Source organism: Alexandromys fortis, unplaced genomic scaffold, assembly GCF_014885135.2.
Source record: "Alexandromys fortis isolate MF-2015 unplaced genomic scaffold, M_Fortis_MF-2015_v1.1 scaffold_12, whole genome shotgun sequence".
Classification (NCBI taxonomy): domain Eukaryota; kingdom Metazoa; phylum Chordata; class Mammalia; order Rodentia; family Cricetidae; genus Alexandromys; species Alexandromys fortis.
Genome location: NW_026067937.1, coordinates 6761468 through 6776030, shown reverse-complemented (window position 1 = coordinate 6776030; position 14563 = coordinate 6761468). Strand labels below are relative to the sequence as shown.

Here is a 14563-nt window from a genome sequence, read left to right as displayed (position 1 = left end):
CCAAAAGCAAACGGTACTGAACACAACCAATATTTGACAAAAGACTGCAGCCGGATAGCACGCAACAGAAGAGGTTTTGGTGACTACTACTCAGAAGACGTAGTTGTTACGAGATTTGTCTGAATCATCAAGGGGAGGTAACTCAGGTACTACAGGATTTTGAGCTTTTTTTTTCTCAATTTGATCCACCTCTGAGGATGAAGAGGAAACAAACTATCGGAGGGAAAGATGAAACCATTCTGTCTGCAACTGGAATAAGAAGCTCAAGATCCCAAAGACCTGAGTCTACTGACATGATTTGTTTTTTGTGCCAGAAGGCATTGCTTTTGAGTCACCAATACCATGGGTTGTGGTCCAGCAGACAAAACGGAGATAGTATTACTATAATGGAGTTCAAGGAAATCTTATACAAATAATCATCACTTTTTAAAACCAATTCAGCAGAAAAGTTTGTATCTAATATACAATGGCTTCTAAAAGGTCTACAAGCAGAAGAACCAGAGGCCACCACCAGACACACCTTTTATTAAAATTAAAATGTAAAAGTGAGCAATGGATGCACCACCACCGAAGATCCCACAAAGTACCCAGAGCTTATTGATTTCTGCTAAACAGCCGAGCCCACTGGGGTTTTTGATCCTTACTGCTAGATGGCAGAATAGAAGTTGTTGGATGGTCTTGGTCTTCTTCCAGTTCTTCATGTGATGTAGAGACTTTCTGAGAATGACTCTGTGCTGTTTCAATGAGGGGTGAAGCTAGTGTTAATTAGGAACCATACTATAAGGATGTTATCCACCAACAAGGATGATCTAGCTATAGGATATTAGATGGACAGACACAATGGGAAAATTATATTTGTGCCCGTCATCATCTGCTGATTGATAAAAACAAACATAAAAAAACATACTTTGTCCCTAGTTAGCTTCTTTGTCTCTCAGTGAAGTTCCAGAGTGAAGCCCAAGCCAACACTTTGCCCTCCCTGGACCACCTTGCCCCAACTGCAGCAAAGACCCCAGGGAAACAAAAATCATAGAGACACAGAAAGGGGAGTGGTAATTTCAGTTTTCCCTCAACCACCAAGGTTGGCAAGTTGCGGACAAAAAGTTATAAAGAAAGCAGTGCTGTGCAGTGTGTCTGTGAACACAAAAGAAGAAGCCCGTCTCCATCATTTAACTCAGAGCAACTTTACAAGAAAGTACATGACTCCCTTGTAGAGAAGCTTGCATTTTAGTGACTACTTTATTTGCAGGGCTGTGATCTTGCTTGTAACAGGGTTTCTCTTCACTGCACCAGAGATGCTTGCCTGGCAAACTCAGGGTCCTCAGTGACACATATCAATTTGAGACTGAATCATGGCCCATATCTGAAATCACTTTGACAGTTTTGAGTTCTTTTCTTTTATATTCTTCTAAGAAAGGCACTGACTGACCTCTGAGGTGCATGTGCAAAGGCTCCATAAAACACACCCATCAGCCATGTCAACCACCAAAGAAATATAACCAGGAGAGAGACATTCAAAATCCCAAACCCAACACCAGAACAAAAGCCAACAGTAACACAAATGGAAATACAAGTTGAGCATTGGCAAGGGCCATTGATAGGCTTGTTTATGTCTCCTTTGATGCCTAACGCTGCTGTTTACATTGGTGGCAGTCAATACATGCCTGCTGGCTTTTTTCCCCAAGCCTAAAGGGCTCCTATCAAGGGCTCTGCCCATGATGTGTAGCAAGCAGTGAAACAAGGCCTTCTTAGTTTGGGGAGTTCTTTGATAATCTGCTAAGAATTCATGAATGACTTTGGATTGATCCTTGGTCTATCCTTATACACGTGGTGAAAATTAAGGGTACTAAAAATTTCATATTTCTTCCTGGCAGATGTTTAATGATAGAAAATATGTTGACAAATGGTTCTTTTCCATTCCCAGGGCTCCACTACCTTGGTCAATTATTATCAACATTCCTTACTCTTCCTCTCAAAGCTAAATGTGATTTCTCTAGTCACTGTGATAACCTGGTCCTCATGTTACACACTCATGGAAGCAATCTTTCTCCTTCCTTGACTGGTTAAAGAATGAAATTGAAAAAGTCTATTAAAACATAGATAAACCACCCTACTAGTGATGGTGTCTTTCATATGGAGGGTTGGAGAAGAAAAATGAAGATGAATTAAACCTCCATATCCTTTCATTAATAAAAAGTCATAGACTCAGGAGGGGACGGTGAATGAAGATAAAGTCAGGTTTAAAGAACCCTCACAAGAAAGACAGACAATGAAAACAGATTCACCCCTGGTTGAGCTGAATCACCTAGCAAAGACTGCACCGTTCCACCACCCAATTTGACATTTTGACCAATGTCAGCAGATGTGAAGTGGGAAGACAGGCCAACAAAGGGGCTGAGTGACATTATCCTTACGAGTAGTCACTGAAAGTGGTCCTGTCCTGTTCAAGTCTTCCACCACATGAGTAGTTGGAGTTCCAGCAGGCTGAAGGGTTGTACTATGGCTGGAGTCTGTATCTGAAGGAATTAAAGTAGTGTTATTGCCTTATTCCCTATGCCATTGCCTGAGGGCCCTTTGTCTTAGAGCTAAGGAATTATTACATTCAGCCTGGTAAGGGGAAAGAAACAAGTTTCCGTGTCCAGAACTGGGAAAAATGATTGTTTCGTCAAGAATACCACAGGCTATAAGCGGTTTTCGCTGCAGGGCAGAGCTAGACAAAAGCTATCACGTATATGTTTGCTTGTTTTGCTTAGTCTGGAAGGAAGTTACATGAGCTCACAATGAGGCTCACAGTCTGTGCAAAGGAAGAGAAATGTAACCCGTGTAGGAATTGCTCAATTCCAAGGCCGACAGGTACAGTTAGACACATGGAGTGAAACAGCACAGACAAGCATCACTTTGTCACCTCCGGCTGTCACCAGGCCAAACAAAACAAAACAACACCTACAAAAACCTTGTAAACAGCCATTGAATTCCCTTATTTGGTTATTTTTGTTCTTTTGTTTTTGCTTCAGAAAGTAAACATAGGAAAAAACAAAACCATATACACATTACTCAATATAACTACGTTGAGACAACTACGTACCTATAGACAAACAAGACTCATTCTCCCCATAAATACAAGAAATAAGTATCTTGGGAATTATGATTATAGTGTTGAGTGGTGCGAAATATCCCTGAAGTAATTAAAAAGGCTGCTTTTTGTGATGGTTATCACTGATCTTTGGTGGGCTGGAATAACAAGTTCAGAGCGAAACAGAGGCCCAACAGCCCATAAACACCGTCAATGCTACTAACTCTACAATTTTCTCAGTCCACCCACACCACTGCCTCTGGGGAGATCTAATCAATTCCAAGTGGCTCCAGTGGGAAGTACTGGGATATGGGGCACACGCCTTGGGACTCCAGCCTTTGCATGCTAAAAGCAAAGACAGACAAGACCCCCGTTAGAGAAAAATGCATGGCTGATTCTACTATCAGGATTTCAAAGAAGAAACGGCAGCGACACTTCATTCAAAATTTCAAATTGTATACCATGCCAGAAAAAGGCCTTGTCTGCTGAGGGCCTGCAGCCACTCTTGCTCACTTTTCCTTTTGTAAATATAATTCTTGGAACACTATTATGTCATTGTATGATGGAAGCTAACTATCGTGTGTGTGTGTGTGTGTGTGTAAACAGTAAAGACATTGCCGGCATGACCACTCCATGCTATGGTTAAAGTTTGCATTGTAGATATGAGAGAGAGAAGAGCCAGAGACATCGGGAAGAGTCTGGAGAAAAGAGAGAAAAACAGAAAAAAACAGTAGATTAGCCATGGCCAGCAGCCTGGACATGGCAAGGGCTAGGAGAGAGGGAGACCAAGAGAAAATAGCAGACATAACATGATGGCGAGAGACCAGAACAGAGTGAGAGTGAGAACGCAGATAATCTGAGGAAGGAGAGTAGCTGTGCAGAGGGAAGAGCCAGAAGACAGGCATGGGGGTGGGGCTCAAAATATTGTAACAAGCATTTGTGAGCTGTGATTGAGGGATCTTGGAGGCCAACATGGACTTTGATATGCAGTCACAGGTACATGTCAATGGGGATTCATGTGTCCTCTCTGCCAGAGGTGAGGGAAATGACTCCTTTTGGCAGATGGGAACTGGTTCCACAAGCTCCAGAGGGATGCAGGCCCTTATCTAACCACCAGAATTCCTCCTATAGTCCAGCTGGAGATCCTTTCCGGATATGCGAACTGCCTGTGAGACCTAACACCTTTTTCTTGAATATATAGAATGTAATCTTTCTTTCTTCTTCAGGCTGGACACCTAATACTATTTGTGGAATTCTTTTACTGGGTTTATTTATTTGTTTATTTCTTACCACAGGTCTCTTCAGAGTCCCACCCCCAGGAACTAAGTACATCAAACTGTGTGCTGGGTCTTGCCTGTGGCACCTCTGTAACTCAACAAAATGGCCCCAGCCTAGCATTTTAAACACTCCCTCTCTCAGGACACATGTATCCACTCATAGCGATGTGCGCATCCCTTGGCTTTTCTTCCTTTATGGATCTGTTCACACGCGTCTCCTGTTCAAAAACTCCTCCATCTCACTTCTCTTTTCTGTCTAGCCAGGTCTTTGCATTTTTATTTTGAAAAATTGCTTTCGGTTCTTTGTTCTTCAGTGGTCTGTGGGAGGTGTGGGGACCTCTGGATTTCTTTAGTGTCCAATATTGAAAATGTGAGTTTTTGTGTTGTCAGATTTATTGTGCTCTTAAGTATTTTCTTTTGTCTGCTGACTTTGAAGTTTCTTTCAATCATGAATATGAATAATGCATCCTTCTGTCTGCAGGATGTTTTACATGTCTAGTGCATACCATATACATGGTTGTTTATTGGGTATCTGTTCACTAATATTAAGATAAGACGGAAATTTTTTAAAAATGGCAACTATAGAAGTTTTTGGATTGGAGATAATTTTATAGTTATCCAATATGGAGATATATTTACAGCGCTATTAGAATGTATTTCAGTCAGATGTGTGGAGCCTATCTATGGCTGACAATTTATATCCAGAAAATACATATAAATGTTCTCTGGAAAAATTTACAAAACCCTGTATTTGGTTATTTTGGAATGTTACATTTTTTGTGGTAAGAATATTTTGTTTTTTGAAAAAAGTAATTCTACTCATGAATGTAGTGGAAATACAGTCTTCTATTTGTTAAATCTTTAGAGGACAGAAGCTATTAATTCTTGGTGCTTCTGTCAAGCAGGTTGCTGCTGTCACAATAAAGGAAAATTGCTTTTAAATATAAAAAGTAGTCAAATAATTTACTGCCTTCCTTTCTTGCAAAACTACAACTAATGTCTTTGCTTTCTTTTTTCAAATGGCTGTGTGTAAATAAGAATGGAAGGCATTAGGAAAACTAGAGTTTTGTCTCATGTACAAACTGTCTGTCCATTAAGTTCATAGCCATTCAAGGAGGGCCAAGAATGATCTAAATCCTAAATCCTTCAAAACCACATTATCTCTGAACGAGGCAATAATAAATAACTTTGAAGTCTGAGTCATTATACAGTTTATTTGCTTTAACTACTAACCAATCTTCTTCACCACTTAGATTTGTCTACCAAATCCCAAATTTATCTTTGAATCTATCATGGACATACTCATTGCATCTATTTTTTATTGTTTCTTTTGAACTCTTGTACATAAAGAAGAAAGGAATTTTAAGAATATCTCTTCTTTATCTGGGCATGATAGTACATTCAATCCCAGCACTCAGGAGACTGAGGCAGGAGGATCATCAAAAATTGATGATCCATCTTGGGTCATGTAGTAAGACCATCTTAAAGTAAGAAACAGCCTACCTCTCCCTCCGGATAAATAGCTTCCAATCTAATCAGCTTAAGACTGACTTACTTAATCTTCCTGCCAGATTCTTCACTCTCTGCTAGAACTTTATATGTCAATGAATGTGCATGCCCACTTCTTACCAACTTGTATCCGCAAACTCATTTTTGAAGGCACACGAGGATGCTTAAGAAAGCAGACTAAACTAAAACCAATGCTACATTTCCAAGAGAAAAGGGACTTAGTTGATTCTAAGAAATATAATATATTAAAAAGTCTCAGATGCTGTTTACCCTTCCTTTCTGTTTGATGATCTTGTCCCATTGGATGTGAGATTGGGTCCAACAACTCAGTCCAGGAGACGTCCTCTTGACTCTGTGTCGTCATTCTTTGACTTGGATGGTTGTTGTCGTCTGAGGCTGTTGTGATCATGCAGTTCAAACAATTGTCAACATATTACTGACATTTGGGCAGGGATATAGACTTTATTCTCTAGAGAAGATAATGAAAATAACTTTCTAGTACTGAGGACAAAGCGATGCATTCGTTTAGAATGTTCCCCCAGGCTTTGGTTCATTGGTGCTCATTTTCTTGGTCACCAGCACAGAAGCTGGAGGAAGCATAGCATTAACAAGTACTGCAATGGATAGAGGATGAGTTATAGTCCCCTACAGAGAGAGGCAGAAGAGCTCAAGTGCATGACGTGACTCCAAGAGAAGCACATCCCAGAGTGAAATGCAAAATGAGCTGGTGGTGATATACAGACGACATCGGGTAAAGGCTTCCCAAGTGAAGAGCAAGAAAGAGCTACTTATCACAGAAGCACAGATGGAGTCCAGCAGAAGCATTACTTTTGCACAGTGAGCAATAGCATGCGGGCATGTGGTTTATGCCTTTGTCTCATTCTGTGCCGGTGGAGAAGTACCGGAGGAGAGATTGCAATAGCATCCCCTAGAAACAAACACACCAAAGAGCTAGTCACCAAACCCGCTGCTCCACTAGTGATTCATTTCCAAGTCGCCATGCACTGCAGAGAGGGTCTGAATCAGGTTCTGTATTGCAGATGGAAACACAGAGATATTTCCCACTGATAGCAAGTGATAATGTGGAACTCACACCCTTGGCAGGGCAGGGTGAATCACAATGCCTAATCACTCAGACAAAGGAGTCAAGCACAGCATCTTGCAGAGACACTTTATCACTAGATGATAAGGTCTAATTCTAATTCCCACAACCCCACATTTCCGGAATGGAGGAGATGACTTATTTGTGAATGTAATTAAACAGTTGTACATTCGAGGAGATATTCAAAAGAGGTAAGAACAAAAGATCAGACGACATCACCCAGGTATCTTTTCTTTTCTTGTAATGAGAGGATTTACCCCCAAACTAGATTTCAAATAAAATTCTTTCTCATAAGCCTAGTGTTTCACATAAATATAAGGAAAACAGCCAGGCTCATATTGTACAGTAAATGATCTTTAGAAAGCAGAAAGGGGGCTTTCATTTGATAAGGCCTCTGTCATTGTCTCACGAGGTGAGACAATGCCTCTAACTAGATATGAACATCACAAACTTATAGGCTAACTCTATTGCTTTCATGTGCTTCTACCTGTGCCCAGCCAGGTACCTTGCTTGGAGCATTTACAATCTGGATCTATGTTTACTTCTATATGATGTATTAGGAAACTGAATCTCAGGGTCTTTTTTGTGTTGGGTTTTCAATGCCCAGCACTGAACTCAGAAAGTAGCTTCTGCCCACATGGTGAAACCCTCCTTTACCAGTTGCCCCTGTTGTCACATGGGAGTCTTCCGTTGTTGTCGGGGAGTACTTCCCCAGCCATTCACTCTCAAACCATGGGTCCTGCTGGGTAGCTGCTTCTTCTGCTGTACTACTAGGAGCTGCCCAGGCTGTGAGGAGAATGCTGATGGTGAGCCACATTGTCCAGGTTCTTAACAAACCCTCTGATATATCTTTCTACATAAAGGCAGAGATAGATACGTATGTAGGTAGATACTTACATACATGCTACATACATACTCATATGATAGATATATACCATAGACATACATAGACACATAGATAATACATAGATAAATACATAGATACATAAATTATAGACAGATACATACATACAATATACATGAATACATACATACACACATACATTCATGATAGATAGATAGATAGATAGATAGATAGATAGATAGATAGATAGATAATAGATAGATACATTAACAGCTAGGGGTTAAGTCATTTAAATTCTGAAATATAGAAACAAAACTTTTAATTTTCCAATCCTTTGATTTTCCAGATGGGAAAACAAATTTTATTTGCTGAAAAATGTGTACACAGAGTAGCGCAAATCAATGACTAGACCCTAATCTGAGGATTGTGAATTCTAAGTATTATTCTAAGTATTATGTCTATAGCCTCACGTATTCTGCCAGAAAGAGCTTCTGTTGGAAGCATAATGTCCGTGTTCCAGTGATTTTGCAGCGGGAACTGTGGTCTATGGCAACTCACAACACTGGACCTTTGCAGACAGACTCCACAACTTATAACCACACTCAGTAGAATCAGGCCGGCATGCAAACCCAGGCCGGGATGTCTGGGTTGTTGCTACATTGATCTGCAATGTGATTGTCTGGGGACATTTTAAATTGCTAAAGCCTCTTCTTAACAAAGCTAATTCAGTGGAAGAAAAAACTATTCTAGCCAGTTGGGGAATTATATAAATAAAAACAGTATCAGACAGGCTTAACCTTTCAAGCACTGTTTTAAAAAGGCAAGTGGACTGGGACAAAATCCCATCAGGATACTTCCTGTAAAAGTCAGAAAGCCACTGACATTTTCATCTGTAACAGCTCATAGCAAATTTCTGATTCATCAGGAAAATTAGAGCCTAGAAACTGCCAAATCAAAAGAACTTTTGTGCCTTAAAAATTCACTGTGTCTCATTATCTTAGAAAATGATGTGTGTGATTTTGTGATAGCAAATATATTTTAAGTGGAACTCATGCTAAGTTTGTCTTTGCATTTTGCAAACTATTCCTGGGATTAACTGATTATCCAAAGGGAGGGAAGCCCTAATCTTAAATTATTTTCCATTAGTTAAGCCACTATCTCTCAACAAATAACAAAGGTAGAAAATTTCTGTTGTAATTATTTTAAAAAGTAAAAATTAAAGCTATACAGCTAAGATACCCAAAGTTTAAAGAATAAAGAAGTACACATGTGTGCTCACAAGCATACACCCTATGTATGTCTCCACCCAACATTTATTGTATAAGTATAATGATCCTTCAACTGTCCAACCATGCCCTGGTGTTTTTAGTATGGTCAGAAGTGGGTTAGGAAGACAGAACTTTCCCTGTAAATCATAAGGGCTGACTCTTTTCTAGAAGTTGTAATGTCCCCTTAACGAAGTCCAGAGGTTACTAATGTGGATTTTGCAAGCATTGGTGGTAACTTTTCTTCATTAACTGTATTTAGATTTCTAAGTATCTACTAGTAAGGATGTCCCATGTTTGTCATATTTTGGCATTACATGCACTTATTTGAAGTGTCTTAAGTAGCATTCTGCTTAAGTGTAAACTGTTTTACAGTAATTGATAAGATAGTTGTTAGGACCACGGTGGGAAGGGGGACTGAAATGGGTCCTGTTTCCTGTCTATTCTTTCCTTTAACAGTCTTCTTCTCAGCTCAGCCCTTAATCTTTATGCATACATCAAATCAACTATGGTAAAGAATAGAATGCAATGCCTGCCAGACATTCAGTACAATGCCCAGAACATATGAATCCAGGTTTCAAACTTTTCCTTGATTAAACACATGCACTGAACGAGGGATGCCTCAGCTCTTTGTTTCTTAAGTTTCCCCTTTAAGAATATTCAAGGTTGCGAAAATGGTGTCTGGCTATAATTTTTAAATGCTACAAGATGTTATCTCAAAGATCAGTTTTATTCCAAAGAAGGTAGGCATCTCTCTGAGATACAGAGGAAAGATGAACACATTTCACTTTTTCTTTGTTTTCTTGTCCTAGGTTCATAATCCAGAGGTGAAACATTTTGAGATTGTTTTTGGAAAATCTGAGATATTTTAATAAGTAGAAATAGCAATAAGAGCATCGGGACCTTTTCCAAGTTGCTCTGACAAAAGAAGGGTAGCTTAGAATTTGAAAAGAAACCATATGGGCCCTGACTTTCCACCAAGGACAGAGTAGTAACATGCTACCACAAAGCAAGAAAGGGAATGTGGGAATAAAGAAACTGGGTGCACCACAGGTCTTCCTCAAAGATGATTTGAAAGATTTGCCCATTCGTGAAGCTTTCCCTCCAGATCCGACACTAACTACTTGAAGGGCATGCTCCCCACACACATTTCTGAACACACACACCAACCACCAAAACAGAGCCATGAGGAATCATTAGCACAAAAACACCATCTCATATCTACTTTGTAAGCATTCTGGTCTCTTGGAAAATTTGACAACTTGCCATCTTTTCTTCCTTATTTCTAAAAATTGTGTGCAGATCTGGCCCCTTTTAGTTTTGCAGATAAATTGCAGAGACAAAAATTATGGCCAATAGCTAAACAACATCTCTGCTAACTTGGGTACCAGAACTTCAGAGCATCATCCTTCTTACTTGTGCTTGTAGCATGTGGAGTCTCCTCTTCATCCTGATACTCATGGTGATTGACAGGAGGCTGTGGTTCCTGGGTTGAGTTTTCTTCATGAGCAATGGTGCTGTCTCTGTCTACATCTGTTGTGATGATGGTTAAGCACACTGTGACTTTTAAACAAATAGTCTTTAATAATCCTTTTTTTCCACTAAAGTACCTAACAGGTACTTTACCGACAGGTGCTATGCCTAAGCACTATCTCTAAGTACTTACTCTCAATAAATCTGAGTGATTTCACTAATCCGTCCTCTGAGAAAATGAACAGGTACAAATTTCTTTGATATTACTTATTCCAGAATAACTACCTTGTCAGAGACAGTACCATAAATGATTCATATATATTCATTTTAATAAAAAGTGACGTGAAATACCTTGTGTCCAGGTAGTATGGTTGATAAATGACACCCATGTGGAGTTGAGTACCCTCATAAAAGTTCACTAAGGATCTGTGATGAGACATTAACTAAATTTCCCACCATGTCCAGATGTTTAACCTTCACAACGTCATAGGCTTTGAGGGAAAGAATCATAAACGAAATGTGCATAACTCATTACCAGTCATCCTGGTGGTTGTCTGAAGTAGTACTTCTGGATTTGAATGGCTTGGCTTCCCCTGGGTCCAGTCCTGGTTCTGTATTGGGTGGTCAGAAACCCGTGGAGTGGATGAAACTGTGATAATGATGATTGAGGCAATTAGAAAATGCTATTTCTGGAGCCTTCGTTGCTTGCTTCGTACATTTTACTCCTCTGTAGTCTACACACCACCTCATCTATACAGGGTTGTATAGATGGTTGAGTGGAAATGGAGAGAAAGGAGAGAGCCTTCCGCTTCATCCGCCATGTTGCTTTGTATCTCAATGTCCTTCATATTCTGTCACAGAATACCTTTGGGTTTAGAACAAGAGATCTTCTGGATAAAATAGTCAAGGAGGTTGCAGCAGCAGGAAGAACAGCTTTGAAAATACTAGCCCTCCACCAAGAATTGCCAAAGACATGCAGAGTTTTGTCATCCATGCCAACTGTAGAAGCCCTCTGCACCTGGAAGTCCAAGCCATTCGTTGGTATCATTGGTAGGTGTGCTAGCTGTAGATCCTTAAGCTGAAGAGGTTGATAGCTGAGTTATAACTCAGGAATCACTATTTTGTCAGTGATTTTGCTGAGGAGAAGAAAACACCACAAGACCCAAAGCTTTCATGTAGATGATCATCAGAAGGAATCTCTGCTTCAGAGCCATTTGGCTTAGCTACATTTTTTCTGAACATACACCAAAAAGCCATGAGATTCTTATTAAGTAAAGAACGTGTTATAAGCAAGCCAACAGAGCCACTGAAAGAGGACCAAGATGCATATGCTCATAGAAAAACTAAGAAGTAACCAGCCACCATCAGCACAGCACACTGGAAAACAAAGACATGTCAGTTCACCAATGCCCCAATAGCATGCCAAATGAAAAGCCTGGGACAGAAAAGGCAAACGAGATCCATTTTGACAGAATCAGAAACTATATATTTTGTGAAAAACTTATTTACAAGTTCATCTTCCTTCAAATTTTACTTTGATACCCAAATTAAAAAAAAAATTACAAGTTAAGAAAATACTTGGTCGTTAACCACATTTCTAATAAGTCTGAAAAAGTGATAGTTAGCCCAAGCCTCCAGGAGAAAGAGGGCATCCTGTTGAATCAAAGGGCATAGGTGTTAGTTAGAAAGTAAACTGAACTTGAATACACATTGCAAAGATAAGGGGAAATGGCATGGTAACTTTATCCCTTGGAAAGTGACCATATTAATGCATTTTCAAGAGGGGCTTTTGAGATTCCTGTGTAGAAAAGCTGCATCCTGAATCCAAAAGATACTGTCATAGTGATGCTCACTGTGTGGGGTTCTTAGGGTTCTTCTCTAATGCTGCTAACCACTGTAGAGTCTCCCATCTGAGGAGTGCACCACTTAAGTCTGTACACAGAAAATCTGGTCTGTCTCTAGTGTTTGCTGTACTGGTACCACACGCTCAGATGTCTTCAAGTCACAAACTACTTTTAGGTCCTGCCCTTGCAGGTCCTATTCACTTGGCAATGAAATCCTCCAATTGCAATGGGGTGGATAAAGCTCCCGTTGTCTAAGATAGCTAATGCAGTACCCCAAATCCCTTCTCCAAATGGTAATTAAATCAGTTTTATGATTCTCATCTCTGTCCAGCAAAATCTTAGCCTCTGACAAGTTCAGGGAAAACAGTCATGGGGCAGAACGGGACATTTTTCTCTACATCCTCCCTCTCAGGGTCCTTAGGGAGTTTTACAGAGCTCACAGATTTGCACATGATTACATAGTGGTACCACTCTCTGCTTTTGCTAATTATCAACGCCTTTTAAAAAGCTTAGCTGGTAGGTAGTCTTCCTTCTACTGTCATTCTGTTATATTGGTGTCCAGAAAGTTGGTTGAAACTTTTTAAAATTTTCCCTTTAATTGCAACCATTTTTTTTGATTAATTAAGGACGTTCTTCTATGTTTTAAGTCATTATAGGGCCTCTCAAGCTTTCAGTCCAGGGTCATGTGCAACTTTTCATCCCTATCCTCCAAGTCACGTTAACATCTGTCCCAGTAGTCCACCAGCCTCCTGTAGGCACAAGTTCTGGCCTTTCCACCCTGTGCTCCCATGGTCTGGCACAGCAGGGACACAGTGAGTATTAGCTGTGGCGTTTTAATATGCCATTCCCTAGCTACACTTGAGAATGAGAACATTCTATAAGAGCAGACATGGATAAACAGAACAGAAAGAAGTGTCTGAAACTTCAGGAGCTATTTTTCTCAGCAATATGTTTTGGTTTCTATTCACAAAATTTTATTTCCTCCTCCAAAATCTCATCAGAATGGAACCGAGGTAAAATCACAGGTTCACATCATCCGTTTCCCAAGAGAGATACCACATCGTGTAGGTCCCTCAGCAAGCCTTGCACGAATGGTTCTACTGTAATTGATTGTTCTTACTGGTGCTGGAGATAAAATCTTCGTCATCATCAATGCCTGCTCCAGAAAAACTGGGGTATTTGTCTGTGTCATCTTCAGTTTCCTCCTTTGGCTCCCAGCCTGTTGGGTTGGTATTTGATTCCGTACCTGTTGTGGTGACTTACATTAGTAGTTGAGCTGGCTACCAAGCAACCCATTTTACCAAGGAGGAAAGTCAGGCATGGGTGGTATTATGGAGTTCCCAAGATTTTAAGAAGAAAGTGAAAGAGTAGGTTCATATATCTGTAAGCCCTCATCTCTGAAGCTAATACATGGACCTTAAAACAATTGGCTGTAATTTTTACAACTCAATATTCTTTAAGGAGGCTAAGAATAACTACGGGCAGAGCCTACCTGAGAAGTTAGAGAAAAATACAACAAAACACAGGCCCAAGCAAATTCCCCTTGCTTTCAGGTGTCTTTCTTATTACATCTTTAGAATATTCAATTAAAACTAAAGAGTCAGGACAAGAATAGGACGGTTTTATATATCCCTATTTGCTCTGTCAAGACACCTGCATTAATACTCCAATGTCAAGTCTCTACTATTACATAGCTACAATCATATATTTTAAATTCATTTTAAAAAGTTATTCTTCTAGTCTTACTTCTTATCAGGTTCATTGATTATATGAAGTAAGGGGCTTCATTTTGACATTTCTAGAAAGGTAGTGCAGTTTCTCAGTCTTTATCTTTCACCTATGTCTCTAATGCAAATAGAAGGAACACTGTTCATCCTTAATAAAAATTCCCATAGAGGAAAAAAGGTCAATTAGCAGAAGTGTTCTTGCCATTTATTATTCAATCAAAAAGGTTCAAAGAGGTTGATGACAGTGGACCTCAGCCCAGAGTTTGAGAATTTCTCACTTTCAATTTTTGGATGCTGCTTTTAAAAAGAAAATGGAAACCTTAGACCTCTTCTCAGCAGTTACTGAAAAGGTGTCTTTTTTATTAAAAAGTTCTCTTCTAACTTCGGAATGCAATTCAGGCTATCTAATGGGATCACCATTTGATTTTCTTATTATTGGTGTCCAACCC

General features: G+C 39.8%; 1 protein-coding gene across 6 annotated transcripts in view; it reads right to left on the bottom strand.

Annotated features, from left to right (window-relative positions):
• Positions 1–14563, bottom strand: part of Cd44 (CD44 molecule (IN blood group)) — an 82794-nt gene that overhangs the window by 16304 nt on the left and 51927 nt on the right. For 3 of the 6 annotated variants that reach the window (XM_050147115.1, XM_050147117.1, XM_050147118.1), the window contains 7 exons: positions 13508–13633; positions 11079–11192; positions 10487–10603; positions 7619–7747; positions 6130–6255; positions 2415–2516; positions 645–734 (listed from right to left, as the gene is read on the bottom strand). The exons of 1 other annotated variant lie outside the window; for it this stretch is intronic. In XM_050147115.1, coding sequence (XP_050003072.1) covers positions 645–734; positions 2415–2516; positions 6130–6255; positions 7619–7747; positions 10487–10603; positions 11079–11192; positions 13508–13633 — 804 coding nt within the window. The remainder of the gene's footprint in view (positions 1–644; positions 735–2414; positions 2517–6129; positions 6256–7618; positions 7748–10486; positions 10604–11078; positions 11193–13507; positions 13634–14563) is intronic. 2 more of the 6 variants (XM_050147116.1, XM_050147119.1) reach the window with 2 other exon arrangements.